Raw genomic sequence first — 17,430 nt, 5'->3', positions numbered from 1 at the left:
TTGTCCAAATTGGTTTTGATTGGACACAGCGCTGTTCCTGGACTGAACTGACTGCTTTTTTTAATCTTCTGGATTTTCTCAGTTAAGTTCGGCCTTTTGGTAGTGGAATCAATGCTTTCTGAAATGTTAAAGTGGATATTATCTAGTAGTTCATGTATTGAGTTACAGAAGAAGACTTCTGTAAGAAGACTTGGTTAAAGGTTTCAGTTGAGTTGTCCTTAAAAAGCATTTTTGTTTATTACTTCTCCTTGGCTACTTGAGTGGAATTTAATTGATTATAATGTTGGTAAATCCTGAACATTCTCAAGCAGCAAACTAAAGAAATGGAACTGAAATATTAACACAAATAACAGTCGTTACAGATTTCTTTTTTCCTACACTAATTATTTTAGCAACGTAATCAAGCTGCAATTAAAAAGTATTAAATATTTAAATCTGAGACACTTTTCATTGTAAAAACAGTTTGGAGCATTCTAAGTATCAATATTTTGCTCAATTATTTCATTAAAAATGAAAAAAATAATAATAATGTATACAGTATTTCATCACTCAGCCATTCCTTGAATTTGTGGAGGATAAAGGGCTTTTCTACTTCGAAATCTATTAAATTAATCAGAATACAGATTTAGATAACTGCATGTATATCTAAATCAAAACAGCTATTGCTGTGAAGTTATTTAGTTTACAAAGTATTTAGTTCACCACAAAAGGTTGGTGTTGCACAAAGGTTATTAAATGAGCTGAGCAAGGACATCCTGTTGATTCATTAGAGATTTAACCGGATCATTTGTAGAAGTGTGATGAATGTTATTAATTTAACTGCATATGCAGAGTTATATCATTTTTAGTCATTTTAATTACAACAAAATGAAATCACAGAAGAGACAACCCCTCCTTTTCTTCACTCTGATATGGCACATAAGGACAGAACATCAGACGACATTTCTGAAGAAGATGATCCATTAAGGAAGAGAGGAATAGGATGCGTTTCACATGTAAATGAGTTGGAGAAGCCTCGTTTTAACTGTTCCTCCCCTCTTGTCCTCTGCTTCAACTGTTCAGTTCCTCTCCATATTTTTACTCGGTTACGCAGGGCCTGCAGGCCACAGAGCATCTTGTTCTTTGCACGTCCATTTTTCTCTGTCACCCCACATGGTCATAACTAAGACTTCACTAATGCTCCCTTACAGCATATTTTAGTGTCTGACTAATCAACCAGGATCATCAGCCTCTCATAAAGTAGCATGAAGGAACTGCAATTTGTAGTTCAAAGGGCCCGTCACGTAGGCGTAGAGGTTAAGTCACTTCTACAACGTTATCTAGAATGTACTATTGCTTGGTTTCTCGTTCAGTCATTGTCTCATTATCTCTCCTGTAATTATGTTCTTGAGTCTCGTAGTTGTATCTGCCATGATGTCCACTGTGCCCTGTTGATGTGTATGGTTTACTCAGTTGCCCCAGCGGGACGCCACCCCAAAGTTACTTTGGCTGGATTTTAGTAGGGACAGAAGGGCCGCTACAGCTATGGTGCTTCTGAAAAGTAAGTAAAATATTGAAACTGACATCTTAACATGGATCACCATAATTTGCAATGCTTTAACTTCCAGGTACATTGCTTTATTGATTTGAAATCTAACAACCAATTATAACTGTAAGAACCGAGAAGGAGAAATCCTTTGCCATTTCTGAGGTGGTTTCTGGTCTTTTGTCCACTCCTTGTAGTCATCCATAATGAAAACTTGCAGCACATCTCAACTTGAGCTGAAGCTGATTTACAATCACATTATACTTCCAAGCAATTTTTTTTTTAAAAACTTTTAAAGTAATGAACTTTTTTAATTAGTTTGTAGCAATTTCTCCTAATGTGTTTCACCGTGTGAGACTTCCTAATAACACACTCTAATGCCTGTAGAGTAATTCTGTATTTGAAGCTTACACAACTGCCTTATTACAGTAAATAGTCTGAGCTTTGTTGCACACTGTGTTCAGGGAAAAGTAGCATTCACGTAATGAGATTTCATGTCCATGTTTCATATAATTTCCTCCTTTTCGTGCCATGCTCGTTTGTGATTCGCCAACAGTTTTATCTATTTATTTATTCATTGTAATGACAAAAATGGACCTGCCTAAAGTTATTTGATGTTCAGGTTCCCATGTAACCCTGCAGCACAAATTCATCAAAGGACCAAAATACATCGGTGGGATCTTCTGGATCTATAAGGAGCTCTTAAATAATCCATTATTATGTTTCTGACACTTTGGGATGAGCAATCCTACATATCTATGAAGGGAAGGATGGAACTTGCAGAATAGTCACGGGTAATTAATGATATGGAAATTAAACTTGCACATGCACATTTCCTTTTTCTCCCAAATTTCTCAGTGGTTTATTTGAAGGACTTATACCATATTATACAATATATCTAACATAACCATTAATCAGAACCACTGTGCCTCCAAAACACCTGGGGATGGTTATAGTCAACACTGTGAATTTTTTAAACATGACTGTACATTTTTCTTACTGCAGTTTTTTTCTTTGAATGACTGCTGCTGCACTATTTTTGCAGATACGGTAGCAGTAACCATGTTATTATCCAAACAAGGATCAGCCCACTGACTGCATTAAAAAGAGGGGTTCATCTCACAGGCTGCTGGAAAACAAATTTCCTCCAGAGATGATACAATCTCATTATGAAATGTTTAGTATTAGCAGTTATAATGGATTAAGTAACAATTTTCAGGAACTTTATCTTCATTATCTACATTTGGCCCACACGCTAAATTAAATGAATCCTTGATTTGCTGTATTCAGAATGAAGAAAGAATATTTGCTTTATTGACTGAAGCGCATACTCAAATATAAAGGTTCTCATGAGACCGGGACAAACTTCAATCAGCCAAGTGCAAACTAACCCATGAACAGTGTCTGTTTCCTTTTTTAAATTTTGTGTCTGTCACAGTCAAATGTTATATGACTGAAAATTATGCCACGAGTTCAGTTGGTGTGAGTGTAAAGCATTATATGTTGGGCTGTAATAATAAATCTAATGAAGCTTCTTGGATAAAAAGCTGTGAACAAAACAAAAAGCTCCATGTTTGTTGTCACTTTTAAACCACACTGAGGCCATGGGGGCTTGCAGGCACCGGCAGACCCCCATTATAAACAGGAGAAAGATACAGTCAAGTAATCATGAAGCATTTCTCTTCTCCTGACTCAGGGTAAAACCTCTCTCTGAGAGGAAGTTCTTTTTCTACAATGATTGACTAGTTCAGTTATAAACATTACTGAAGCAGAGGCCAGGCGTGGTGTTAATGTCACAGTCTTGTTTGCAGGTGTTGCAGCCTGGGAATTCTGCACAGAACAAAATAAAAGTGAAAAGTGTGGTTGGCAGGCAGCAGTTGCTCAAAGTGTCAAATTGTTGGTGTGAAACTGCTGAGATCAGTTTATCAGCTTCATGTGAAGACGCTAACCTGCTTCTGACAGGTGTGGAAAACAACTTTAGTCTTCTGCTTCTGTGTTTGTTGAGAAGCAGTAATAGAAATACTACTTACTTACTGTACATACTTACTTACATACTTACATACTAATGTTTCACTTGGCTTTTGGTTTCTATTCAAAACACAAGTGTAATTTACACTGAGGACAGGGGGAAATATCTCCTCCACTTTTAAGAAATCCTGTTGGTGTCCCTCCAACTTTGAAGGTCATTTATTTAGAGGCTGGATGGATGGATGGATGGATGGATGGTTGGTCAGGTTTTGTCAAACATATCACCAGGTAAATCTTCTGGATTTTTGCTCACTTTGATCCTAATAAATGCAGGAAACTAAAGCACTTTCTTCCCATTATCTCTGAGGAGCACCCCCACCCCCCCGACTCCATTTTGTGTCCACCAGCCACCGCCACCCTCACTTTTCAAACCAAAGTTACACCCTCGACTCCTCGACCTGTTTTGCGACAGGCTGTCTACAGTTGCATAACTCAGACGTGAAAAGAAATAAATCTGTTGTGGTCCCAGTCTCCACTCTGGTGTGGGCGTGCCTCTCCGTCTCCCTGGAAACAAGGGTCTTCACCTGCACCTCGTCTATAGTCAGTGGCTGTGTGTGTATATAAACCTGCCTGGCCTTCAAAGTCATCGCTGGATTGTTTTGACCCAGTGGTACAGCATTTGGCCATCTAGAAACAGTTTCTACGTCAGTTAAACTCAGTCTGATCAAACCCTCGTTCTGTTTCTTCCATTCAGTTTTCAGACCGACCGGCCTGTCCGCCGGCCTGCCGTCCACACCTCCAGTAATGCCAATAAAATCTTTTGAACTCAGCTCAGTATCCGCGCTCCAAGCCTACACATCTTCACGCATACAACAAGATCTGAAATCAGACACCACTGTGAGGCTGTTTGAATGTTTTTTATTCCAAAAGACCTTTGTGTGTGTATAGGTTTGAACAACAGGGTGATCTCTCTGGAGAACTTCTGCCACTTCACCACCCCTCCCCAAGCCTTCACCCACAAGGACACCAGAGAGCCTCCGGCTCTTCAATAAGAATAATAACAATTTCATCATAATATTCATCAGCTTCAATAAACCATTTAGCACTAGTATAGAAATATGAAAAAATACCAAAGAAAAGAACATAAAAGTAAACTTTTTTTGTGTTTGTTTGGTGGAGTAACTGTTCAGACACCGAGTTTCATTCGTTTTGTGATCCTCCCATCCCTTGTAGACTCATGCAAGCGCTATTTTGGCATTTTTTAGGGATTTAACATCCTATTTATTCTGTGTATCCTTTAAAATGCTTTCATCTGAGAGTTTAACAACATCAAAAGAACACTTTAAAAGTTGTGGCACTCTGTCACATAAAGTTTCAATGAAACAAAGGAGGTATTTAGGAAACTCAAGACATTAAAAAATAATTTAAAAAAAAGCAACCATTGGGCTTCAAGACAACTAAGTAATCAGAGATAAAGATATCATGGATGAGTGTGTTTTTTGTCTGTGTGTGAGTACTGTTGTGGCTTCTTGAAAAGGTTGGCCCATCTTGTCTCATCAGCATTCTGGAGACAAAACCAGAAGTAAACAGAGATAGAAAGAGAGAGAGAGATGCTTCAAATCCAACCAGCTTATCATTCAAAATGAAAAAGCACAACAAACAATGGTATCACTCATTATCTGTAGCACAAAGGTGTCAACAAATGTGCTCCACTGCAAAATTCATAATTTTATGCAGCAATGCAACGTTAACCCAGACAACACGGTCTGCATTTTTATGAGGTACTTGTAAAGAATGGACTTTGTTTGAAGTAATCACTGTGGAATCTCTAGGAATATTTTTTTTTTTTTTGCAAAATCTCCACCCAGTGCGAGTTAGATTTCCAGTATGAGTTGCCATGCCAGTGTATCCTGTGGGACAGAAAACTCAGAGATAGCTAGAATGTTACTTCCCAAATTCCCAAAGTAAAGACCTCTAGGACCTGATGCACAGACAATCTGTACACATAAAAACACATATATGCATTAAGTGGCATCTGAAGAGAAAGATGAATTGCAAAGAATGTTGATATCATTTTTATAAAAAATTCTTAGATGACTGGTACAGCAAAGCAGATATGGAAAACTTAACACGAAGCATAATTTCACTAGAAGACTATTTTTACAATTCTGGGTCTCCTCACTAGCTTTTATTGTTCTCTGACTTTGAAGGGACGCCGCTGTTTTGATTGTGAGCACTAGTCGTCTGCAAGGATGGTCACTCTGGCTGTGCTGGAAAATCTCTCTAATGCGGTGAGAGGTGAGGTGAGAACCTATGGAAATGATTCTTATTTACTCTCGCAACATGGCCGTTGGCTCATGTGCAGCTCATGAGGAATCTAAGTTTGTTTAAAAATAAAACCAAACCGATGCTTTTTTGTTTGTTCTTTGCTTAAAATTCAAAGAGAAGCTTGTTTCTCTTATTTTTTATTCACGTTTCATGGACTGAAGCACCAAATAAACCAGATTCAGTTTTCTCTATTTCCCTTTCTATTTCACTGTAAAGCCGTTGTTAGCTGTTGCTTTCATTTTTATATTTCTTTTGTTACTGCATCTTTTTATATGCAAATTGACAATAAGTTGAGTGTCTGGATCCATTCATGGGAGTGTAAATCATATTTTGTGCATTTGCATATCATTCCCGGATGAGCCATACATGTGTATGGCTTTATAAATTTGATAAAAAATAAAATTTATGAGCATTTCTGCCTTTGTGTATATGCACAAAAGCCAAAAACGACTGAGTTTTATATGTGTGGCTCCTTGTGTATGCCATGCAGTAATCCAACCACATTTTATTCTTCTCCTACAGATTCGACATAAAAATAATCTGTTTTTCTTCTTCACCAGTGACAAGATTATTCCTCAACTGCACTTTGATGAATAATGATTGACCCACCCACAGATAAATGACGATAAAGGAATTGTGTTTACACTGTCAGAAAAGAACACTCCTGTATTAAAGAGAAAAAAAAATCCTAAATGCTGAATATTTTAGCATACGTTGAAGAAATAGTAATTTAGTTTAATAATAAGAAAAAAATTTAAGCACCAATAAATCTGCTGTTGAATAGAAAAAGAGTATGCATGTGGGAGCAATTAAAGTGAGTAGCTTAACTGTATTTGAGAATTAATTCACTATTTGCTTTTGGGTTCTCAAGAGATAACAATGAGATAAATAGAAATATAAAACGTTTTTAAATGTGATAACATGCTAATTTCCCTTTCACAGTTTGTCTGAAAGCAGTGGTTTCATGGGAGAAAAATTTGGCTAATTTTCTTTTATGTATTGGGACTTTTTATCAAGGATTTGAAGCGTGCACTGCCACAGTACAGCGCTTGCAACAAAGCAATGTTCTGTTCTGTGAGACATTGGTTCCTTACTTTCAAGTGGATGTTACGTTGATAGATACTTTTCCACCCATATGTGGACTGCTGAAGGCCGACAGTGCTCACACGTGCTGCAACAGAAGCATCAAGCCACAGCAGATCCCTCCCCCAGCAGGGAAAGCGCCTCCAGATACGTTGCAAAATCTGTTCGGGAACAATTAAAAATGAATGACAACCAGAGCCAAAAGCACCGACTCGACGTCCAAAATCCAAATCCATTCCAGCATCTGCTGTCTGCAACAGGAAATGCTCAATCCACTGAATCTTCATTCACAGCCCTAGCAGTCTTTATGCTGCCAAATATCTGATGCCACATGACACCAGACACTTCATTATCCATGTCTTGCTGGATCAGAACTGCTATGGTGGCAGAGGCGGAACCGACTTAGTATTAGGGAGGTGACGTGATGTTGGGGCTGATTGCTGCACATAATATAAATTCAGTTTTGATAGCACTTTCAAGCAACTGTTGGGCCGTAACATTAAAAACATGATTAAAATAGATAATATCTCTTCCTAGCTTGAGCAAATAACATGTATTTCTTTTAAATCTACAGTATTTACCAGCAATCCTGGCCAATGAGGATATTAATGAGATGATCAAAAGCTTGAAACAGTATTGACGAGGCTATGTTGACTTTATCACTCTGGCAGGAAGTATTCCTGCAGAAAGCCAAGTCAGTCTGGTGAACAGCGAGCGGGGAAGAGGCTGCTGGCGCACGAGCAAGGCCCTTAAAAGATGCCCAAAATTAGCAGATCAGGACAAATCTAATAATGGAAGTGGTTTCGGGATGGGTTTCTCTTTCAAATTCAGGAGTGCTGTTCTCACTCCCCGGCTCTTTCTGTCTTCTCTCCTTTATGTTCTCTATTCATCCCTCTGGCTCGCCCGATCTCTCTTGTCTACATTATGTGAACAGAGGTGAAAAAAAGTAAAGGCCTGGTGAGCCTTACACGGGATAATGAGGGATATTAATTTAACATTTCAAAACCTCTCGCTGTAGCTGTCTTCTTTTTCTGTGGCTGTCTGATTATCTAACGTTGGTAGAAGGAAGCTGTTGCTGGGTACATGCTTCTTATTTGAGCGGGTACAGAAGGACTGACATGACACTCTCAGACACGGTACAAAGAAAGATAGGCCAACCTTTTTTTCTGCTAGTATATGCACTCTATAGTCCTCCAAAAAGCTTCTGTGGGGCACGGGGAGGGACACAAAACTCTTGACCGCAGTTAGCTAGTCTTGATTTTCTGAGAATGTTACAATCCACCATGATATCACACATAGTCTGTATTTATTCCCACTTAGAACAATAATAACAAAACAAAGACAACAAAAGAAAAAAAAAATCAACAGGAAATAATTCTCTGGAAGTCTTTTAGTCGCTGTGTTATGGACACTTTTCTGTCCTCTCCAGCGAGGCTTGGTTTTATCAAAGGGCCAGTTGGCTTCAAGCGTCTGTGGAAGAAAACCAGTGAGCCTGAGTCTGAAAGTGGGATCAGATGGGAGTAAAAAAAACAAAGAGAGCCATCCTTTGGTTATGAGCAGCTCCTCTTAGCTTTGTCCAAACTGAAATGTTCTCCAGTTTAACTGGTGGGTGACATCTTACAATCAGTTTTTGATCCGGGCTCAAGCTGAACCGGAGTAATGTTAAACATTACATCTCTCCTTCCCCCATCACACACTTTTTGATCTCAATTTAATTTATCTGTGAAAATAGTGTTTTTTTAAGCAGGGTCCGACAGTAACTCCACTGCCCGCCCCCCCACCTCCCGCCAAGCTGCTTCTATCCTCAGTCCTTGTCCCCCAGTAGGTCTGTGTTGTTGCTGCTCTGTGGAGGTGGGATGGGTTGAGGAGTATGAGGTGGGGGGCTGTGATGTAGCCGCCGTGGGCTGGGCCCCCCACCCCCCTCACTGTCTGTGTTGGACGAGGATGGGAGAGGGGGTGGAGGTAGCCGGGGGAGGGGGGCGGACGAGGGGGGTATTCTTGTCGAGGTCGATCCTAAACTGCTGCCTGATCTCAGGCTCTGGATCCTTCTGCACTCCTGGCAGATCCGCACGTGGGCGCAGCTGCGACTCGGCAGCAGCACAGGGGTGGGGGCGGGGGGAGGTGGGGTGGTGTTGGCCCCCAGTGGATCGTCTAGAATCCGTTGGGGTCCGGGACCCAGATCGGGGGGCCCCGTGCCTCCCGACCCACCCGTCAGGGGGCCGGCTCCGCTGTACAGCTTCCCGTTGCTGAGCCGCATCTCTCGGACGAGGCGCAGGGGCCGAGGGGCCCCCAGAGCGATGCGGGTGGGGTGGCGCAAGGCCGTCGAGCTGCTCAGGGGCCGACGGCGGCGCATGCGGGAACTCTTTTTACAGGAGACGGCGTTTCGGAACTCTGTGATCATCTCCTGACAGACAGACACCTAGAGAGGAGAAGGACGGAAGGAGGAAGGAAGGAAAGACAGGGGAGACGGAAAAGGGAAGGAGGCAGAGGCAGGGGAGATGCCACAGACACAAAGTAGGCAGGCAGCACAACAAGGCAGTGGAAACACAATATAAAAATAGAGCAGAAGGAAAATAATAAGATTAAATGATAGAACAAAAAAAAAACAGAAAAGAAGGAGGCGGCGCCGAGGCAGAAAGAACAGACACAGTGGGCATGGTAAACAAAAAAGTTGGATGGGGGCACAGATCAACAAATGGAGAGTTATATAAAAAAACAATAACAGACAAGAAAAGGTGATAGGAAGGATGAGGAGATGGATAGAGATGGGAGAATATCCAAGGAGCAGAGAGTTATTACAATCTAACACACAAAACACCAAAATGTTTAGTTTATGAGCACATCATCATGACACTATGAAGACACAGGCAGCCTGCAGACTCAGGTGCACATTTACAAAAGCATTCACTCATACAGCAGCTGTGCACAGCCTCAGACACACACACACACACACACACACACACAGTCACATCCGTGAATCTCTTTCATCATTCCCGCAGCATGACTACTGTTACAGTATTTGAACACATGACAAAATACATGACATGTCCACTACAGATGAACACTCTCATTGAAATCATGATCAAAAGTCATGTGCTCACATAAACAGAAACAGTACTCGTTATTGGAGAACAGACACTGATGGCCAAATGACAGGAGGCGTGTGTGTGTGTGTGTGGGTGTGTGTGTGTTTGAGAGGTAGAGGGAGACGCACGGTGAGATGGGTGAGAAGTAATCCAAAAATGGAAACGAAGAATACCAGCGTACATGTGAGGCATGTAAAAGAAGATACATCATGAACTTTAATGCCAAGGAAAAATATCAAACTACTTCTTTATGCAAGCAGATATTTCTCAATATTGCTTAACCGATCTATCTTGTTTAGCTCACAAACACTTGGTGCCAAACTGTTAAACGGCAAACACTTACGGTGCACAATAGCATCAAAACGGGCAGGGCATGCAATCAAATCATCTACTTCTGATATCATTGTCGTACATCACAGCAGTTAAAGTTGCAGTCTAGAACAATCCTCTCATCGCGAGTGCACGTAACACACAGAGCCTCAAATGGGACACACAAACATGTACAAATGACGGCAGAAGCTGAAAACAAAATCTGCCTACTCTCGCACACAAGTACACTCATAAACAACATAATCAAAAGGGTTGGCGGGATGCCGTGGGAACCTACTGGGGTGTGTCTGTGGGGTCGGCGCGGGCAGGTATGGGGGCATACCTCATCGGTCTCTGCCGAGCGGCGCGTCGACCAAACAAACTCCATGATGGCCACAAACACGGCAATGATGAGGCCACAGATCAGCACCACAAAGATGCCCCCAATGTTCTCCATGCCCAGACCTGCGAGCGGGCCACAGGAAAAAGACATTAGCACATGATGATACAATCCCAGCGGTACAAGCAGAGGTTGGTGCAGGTTACATGTAAATTTGATGTTTTGTGCTTTATTTTTTTCTCTTTCTTCGATTTTTATTTTTGTTTTTATCAATCCATGACCAGCTGGGATTCCACCGTCCTCATTTTCACTCGCAGTGTCCTTGGTCCTGAGGTTGTTTAATGGGAAGAGTGCAGAGGTAATACAAATGATCCCAAATGTCCAGGAGGCTTTTAGAGAGGTCATACAGACGTTTCAAGCTCAAGCATATTTATATTAATAACCCTTTTTCTTCTAAATTTGCATCTTTTTTACAGAAATTGATGGCTTGAATAAACCTATGCAGTGATAGCTGGCTGCCAGATAGGTTATAAATGCTTTCCTTAACCTGATTTATAACAGCTTGTTTGGCTTTAATGACAGAAATATGAGTTAACTCCCAAATTTATTTTCTCACAAAATTCAAACATAAGAGTAGTAGGCAATCTCATCTAATTATCTCGAAAAGTAAATTACCATTTTTCAGTCTTTCACATATATTTTCCTTTCATGATGTAAACGTATTATAAAAGACAGAGTGAAGTGGGAAAAAATTGTTTCTGACAAAAACCCTGTCATGCGGCATTATGTAACAAGCAGGATCGTATTTTAGGATCATATTTTGAGCCACAGTTTGCACTAAATGTCTGAGTTTCTCTGTGCCTGCAGTGACACATCTCATCAGTGTTTTGCACCATATATATCTTGAAAGTGTCTAATGGTTTAAAATACAGAATCATTTGACTCCACAATGGTCTCAATAAATTGTACCGAAATCTGCACAAACCTTTTCATGACATATTTGGTTAGTAAACCCATATTTTAAGCATAATCTCTTCAGACATAAATTTAAAAGGCATTTTCATCATCTTTGTCTTCCATACGGATACAAACGCATACACACACATTTGTAAACACACTACCTCCAGCAACATTCACCTTACACAACGCATGAGACAAACAGACTACATTTGGGGAAGAGGCTTGTGCTGAGCACCTTTCACAGGGACACGGGGTTAGGCATCAGCCATTAGCTGCACTGTAGCAGAGCGTGAGGAGACCATTACTGGGGACATTAGAGAGGAGGTGGGAGAGGAGACAGTCTACTCACCCTTGGCACGGTGGTCCTCCTCTTTGGGACATTGGCCCCCCTCCCACCACCTCCTCTTCAGTATCTCCAGTCTGTTATTCTCCTGCAGCTGGAGGATGGCCAGTGTGATCTCATCTCTGAACGGAGATCCTGCCAGATGACAGGGAAGCAAGATAAGAGCCAGTGGTGAACAAGGTGCAGCTCAAAAGGGAGGCTATTTCAAACCCGAGGGGGGCGGGGGTATGAGAGCCCACACCGGAGTAAAAGATTAAAAAAAAATGCTGTTGCAGCCTTGAAGTGGATACAAGTGATGTGGTGGCGAGATTAGTGAGATAAACCAGGGAAACAGACAGTGGTGCAGTAGCTGCAGCTACACAAATCAAATAATGTCAGGAACTAAATACACAACAGTATACCGGGAGGCTTTTAAAGGACATTTTATCGGGCATTTCAAATGTTATTTAACAACATCATAGTGATACGCAGCCATGGAGATGGAGAAGCTCTGTATAGAAACATCATCACTTGCTCTGTGGAGTTTATAAGAATTTGATCTAAAGATGGAGGTAAGCTTCGTTAGAAAATGGGGTCAGCAGGATGAGTTTATTCCAAACTGCAAATAATCTTGATAATACAAAACAAAATTAAAGTGTGTATGTATAACTATTTCTTCACATTTTATCTTCTTTGGAGAGTCACTGTTCAGTCAGGAATATATCTAACTGTAAAACTGTGTTTTATTTACTTTAGGATAATACGCTTGCTTTTTTTTCCATCCTCTAGTTTGTGCCAAGTCTCTGCAGACCACTCATCTCCTGCCTGAAGCTTTATAATTGAAAGGTATCAATTATATCACTCCCATGAAAGGAATTGGAAAATGTCATGCTTGTTTAAGTAAACTGAAATATCCGCATAGTCAGAGATAAGTGTGAACGCATGTCTTTTTTTACTCCTGCAGCATTTTATATAAATGTCTCTCTCTCTGTTTCGCTCTTTACCCCTGTAAAGACTCCCCGTCCATGAACTGAAGATAGAGACAGCGAGCATAACAGCTGGATCATGTTCTGCTCAAGGTTGTTAATGACACGTCAGTCGAAGCAGGTCAGCTTAGGTGCTGAAGCCTGAAAAAAACAACCACTTTGGAGCCTGAGAAAATCCCCACTGATATTTATGACTCTTTTGAAATCTTTTCACAGATTTGCTCGAGAACTCATTTTTCAAAGTGTGTGCATTTTTGTTTAACAATCCATTTTTCATTTGTTGGTGTTTTTATGATTGCTTCACTCGTCACTTCTTTTTTCTCCCAATTTTTTGGGGGGAGTGCAAAGTCAGAACCCAGGAGATGATGAACCAAAGAAACTGATATGACCAAGCGGCACCCATCTAACTTCCGGATTGAGGTTCATGCAGAACTAAGATTTGTTGCAGTTCCTCGACTGGCCGCTAGAGGTTGGCTGCAAATGCGAGTCAACTTCCACATACTTGCACGTTTAAATGTTTAACTTCAGAGCAGAAACATTTTTACCCAGCCTTGGTCAGCCTGAGTGGGTTCCCGCCAGCTTCCGAGCAACCTAGCTGCGCTCAGTACCAAAAAAACGGATCATGTGACCTAATGCTTCATCTGTTGTTCTTACAGTCTATTCATTTAACACAAGAGCACACATGACCTCGATACGCTGCTCAAAAACATAAAAGAACATTTAAACTTCATAACTTTACCTCCAGTCAGTTTAACGTCCAGGATATATGATTATGATTATTGAATTATTATTTTGGTTTCCACCAACAGTTTATACGACATATTTTATGTGTATTTTTGCGTACTATAATGCTATAAAAACATTTTAAAAAAACACAGCTATGATATCGATTTTTGAATTTAATGAACTGAACCAACGCATCTAGTTTTTCACAATTATTATACCTAGAGTTTATACATATACAGTCAAATACAGTTTTCTTAACTAATAGTGGTTTATACAAATATGCTTTATACATATTTTATATAATGCTTTTTAATTACTTTTTTTTCCCTTGAGATACTGTAGTTGTACTGTGCAGAGAGTTACTCTCTCCGGTTTAAGACAATTCTCCGAAACCTTCTACCTCTGGCTCAACTCAAAGAGCTGCCCCTTTTTAAGTGTGTGATCAAATTTAAATTTTACATTTGTAAATGAGCATAATGTTGTGCCTTGCAGTTGTTACGCAAAGTTTTCTGTGTTTATGAAATGATTACCCAGTGGCATGCCAATGCCGTAGCCCTTGGTGTCCAGCAGACCTCCGATCTGAGTGAGATTACAGTTGAGACCGCGATGGTACTCGTTCATGGTGCTCTCCATCAGAAAGGCGTACTTGGAGTTGACCACACGGGCGATACCCTCCTCTGTGCTTTTCACAAATACACTGGGTTGCTTGGAGTACATGTAGTTCCACATGCGCTGGTACGTCTGGTACCGCGAGTTCTGCAGAGAAATGGGAAGGACACAACAATGCTAATTGACCTCTGTTTTTTTTTATGAGCGTCCCTTTAATCTTCCTTTAAATGAGCATGAAAACAAAGAACAGTCTGAAACAAAAAGGAGGAATCCTAGAGAAAAAAAAACAGCACTTAATATCTTTGGCGAATGGGAATACAAGCGCAGGGGGGAAAGAGGGAAAGCAAAGTGGTCCAACATCAGGGATTATTTGTAAAAAAATAAACATGATGCATCATCCTTTATACACATGAGGCTAAATCAGCACTCAGGAGATGGTTAAGCTGTGAGGAAAATATGGCAGGCTCCGAAAAGAAAGGATTAAGTGTTTTAAATGTACAATTACATGTTGTCTGTAAATGTGAGAACAAAGGAAAAGAGCAGAGAGGGTGACATCAGTGTGTAATAAAGCGGGTGTGTTTTGTGTGTAGGCATTGAGTGGAGTAATGTACTGTAGCAAAGGAATCAGCTTATGTGGGCAAACACAGACGATGCTTTCTTATAGCCTCAACGCAAACAAACACCACTCCGCACTGAGCCATTTCCCATGCTGGCACACAAATAAACAAATACTTTTTTTGAGCATCACCTACACACGTTCCCACAGGCTAACACACCTACACGCATAGACATAACACACTATGACAAACGCAGATGTCGACACGGATGCCTGAAGCAAAACACAGGCAAACAGCCACTTAAGACCACCAGCCAGCAGAACGGCCACGGAGACATTGTAACAAATATGATGACAAAGGTTCACTCGTGGGAGATTTGTACATTTAAATGGGAACACAATAAAAAAAACACATAAGACTGAATCCAGGTTTAAGCTGCCATGGTGTGCTGTACCATGAAGAAAGTCATGGTGCTCCCTCCATGAATGGTACCATACTCGATGTTGGTCTGATCAGCCAAGTCGTCCGGAGACTCGATGGGAACCTCCATCCTCTGGACGGTCAGGAAGGCCGCCAGATTGGCCGTGTAAGAGGAGATGATGATCAGAGTGAACGCCCACCTATGAGTAGGAAACAAGAGAGGAAAAAAATATCTGGCACATGAACATATTTTGCACAATGGAAAATCCGTGCATGGGAAACTGATACAGTTTGCACTCATTAATATTTATGTCAGTTTCCTCACAAACTAAAATTCTAATTAAGGATTATAATCCAGCAAAAGAAACAACTGTCAATTCAACATAGTTTTTCATGCTGAGAATCTGATTAAAAATCAAATATTCTCTTAAATCCGCCTGGCAAAGTGTAAGATACTGTCACGGTTTTCGGCTTATGTCACGGTTTTGTCAGGGTTTTTGTATTTACATCCTGTTTTATTTTGAAATCCCATGTCCTCGTGTTTTAGTTTTGTCTTGACTTCCCTTGTTCCCATCTGCCCTGATCGTCTGCACCTCTGTCTCATCAAGCACCTCCCTGCTGCTCAGCCCTCCATGTGCCATGACAGGGTTACGGGTATTTGTCATGATTAGGCTCATGTCTTTTGCAATCCTGGTGAGCAGCCACGTTGGTTTTTGTTTAATTAAATCATGTTTTTCTTGGAAATCCTGCCGCCTCCGTCCCCTGCATCTGGGCCCTACTCATCCACACCTTGACAGATAGTTCAAATTAAACTACATGTTATCTGAGATACGCTACCCCCATAGCCTTGAAGCCTCTTAATATCCTTTCACTTTTCACGGAGAAGAACATCATGTACACACTGTACTTATTACTGTCCCTGTGACACTCACCACGGCATGATTTGCTCCCCTTGTCCTCATCTTTGAAGCTCTTATAGTGATTTTTATATCTTACTCAGCATGTCTCAGAACGGCACGTGACAGACAAATGCCTGAAATCTAAATGCTGAATCTCATTATTCAAGATAGATACCACATGTTTAATGAAGCCATATATTTTATAAAAGCTAATATAATTGCTTTTATCACTAAGATTGCCATGTTATTTGAATGTTTACAGAAACACCATTTCCATTACTGCCTTCATTAATATTTATGTCTATTGCTTTCTACATTCAGCTTTCATTGACGTGTCCTTTAAAACAACTCTTTGAAATAATGATGGCAGGCAGGTAATTGCCATGGTAACATCTCAAGTGTATGAGGAAATCATAAAGCGTAAATTATCTCACATGTGACATCTTTATAGAGATCACCTCCAGAGATGCAATTTAATAGGACATAAAAACTTGTCTGACTTGTCTTATTTCCATAACGTCCTCATGACTAATTTAGCTTTTTGATGGTTTATTAGCACATAGAGAGTCACATGCTCAACATTGACTAATGAGATAATGAAGTGAAATGCGTTTACGGGCTTAACATGGAATTAAAGTGCAAAATTAAGCCGAATGAATGAGATGAAGCCTCCTGGAGAGAGATGTATGACCTTTCATATGAAGCCAGTTGAACTAGTTTAAGAAGTGCTGTTATCACACAGACAATGGAGACTTTAAATTTTCCAGACGAGCTGTTTCTAAAAACACAAGCATCTGCAAGATAAAATTTTATTTTATTGACAAATTTATCCAGAAAGCATCCTGACTCTAACTCAAGAAAAAAATAACCACATTAGGCCACTAATACAGTTAGAGCTGATTTACGGTAGTGGTTTCAGTTTAATTTCTCTCTGCATACATGTCGCTTACCTCTTGTTTGAAAATTATGGTGGCCAATTTAAATACGTGAAAATGTGCAAAAGCCACCATGATCAACTGTTAGGGAGCCTCATGTAGCACACACATTAATTTTGACTGCAGACTTTTGGCATTGTTGCATTGTTGTGCAGTCCAACCAGCCACCACTACTATATTTTTGAAAAGATGCTTCACACAAAGACTCTCCAGGTAGTTGTGTGTAAAAAAAAAAGGCTTTTCATGTCTTTTGGAAGCAGGTGTATTGATGATTCTTCACCTGAACAGCTGGTCTCCCTGTCTTGGACCATGTGTTGGCAAAGTGGTTGTTTCTTCTACCACATATGGAGGTCTGTGCATTTTTGCTGCATTAAACT

General features: G+C 40.5%; 1 protein-coding gene across 4 annotated transcripts in view; it reads right to left on the bottom strand.

Annotated features, from left to right (window-relative positions):
- Positions 1-6,934: 6,934 nt before the first annotated feature.
- grik5 (glutamate receptor, ionotropic, kainate 5) overlaps positions 6,935-17,430 on the bottom strand; it is a 105,870-nt gene continuing 95,374 nt past the window's right edge. For 2 of the 4 annotated variants that reach the window (XM_061717162.1, XM_061717164.1), the window contains 5 exons: positions 15,254-15,419; positions 14,164-14,389; positions 11,949-12,077; positions 10,598-10,764; positions 6,935-9,323 (listed from right to left, as the gene is read on the bottom strand). In XM_061717162.1, the coding sequence (XP_061573146.1) occupies positions 8,709-9,323; positions 10,598-10,764; positions 11,949-12,077; positions 14,164-14,389; positions 15,254-15,419 (1,303 nt within the window). In that variant the 3' untranslated portion in view covers positions 6,935-8,708. The remainder of the gene's footprint in view (positions 9,324-10,597; positions 10,765-11,948; positions 12,078-14,163; positions 14,390-15,253; positions 15,420-17,430) is intronic. The other 2 variants (XM_061717163.1, XM_061717165.1) reach the window with 1 other exon arrangement.

Source organism: Cololabis saira, chromosome 3 (assembly GCF_033807715.1).
Source record: "Cololabis saira isolate AMF1-May2022 chromosome 3, fColSai1.1, whole genome shotgun sequence".
NCBI classification, from domain to species: domain Eukaryota; kingdom Metazoa; phylum Chordata; class Actinopteri; order Beloniformes; family Belonidae; genus Cololabis; species Cololabis saira.
This window is presented reverse-complemented; position numbering and strand designations above follow the sequence as displayed.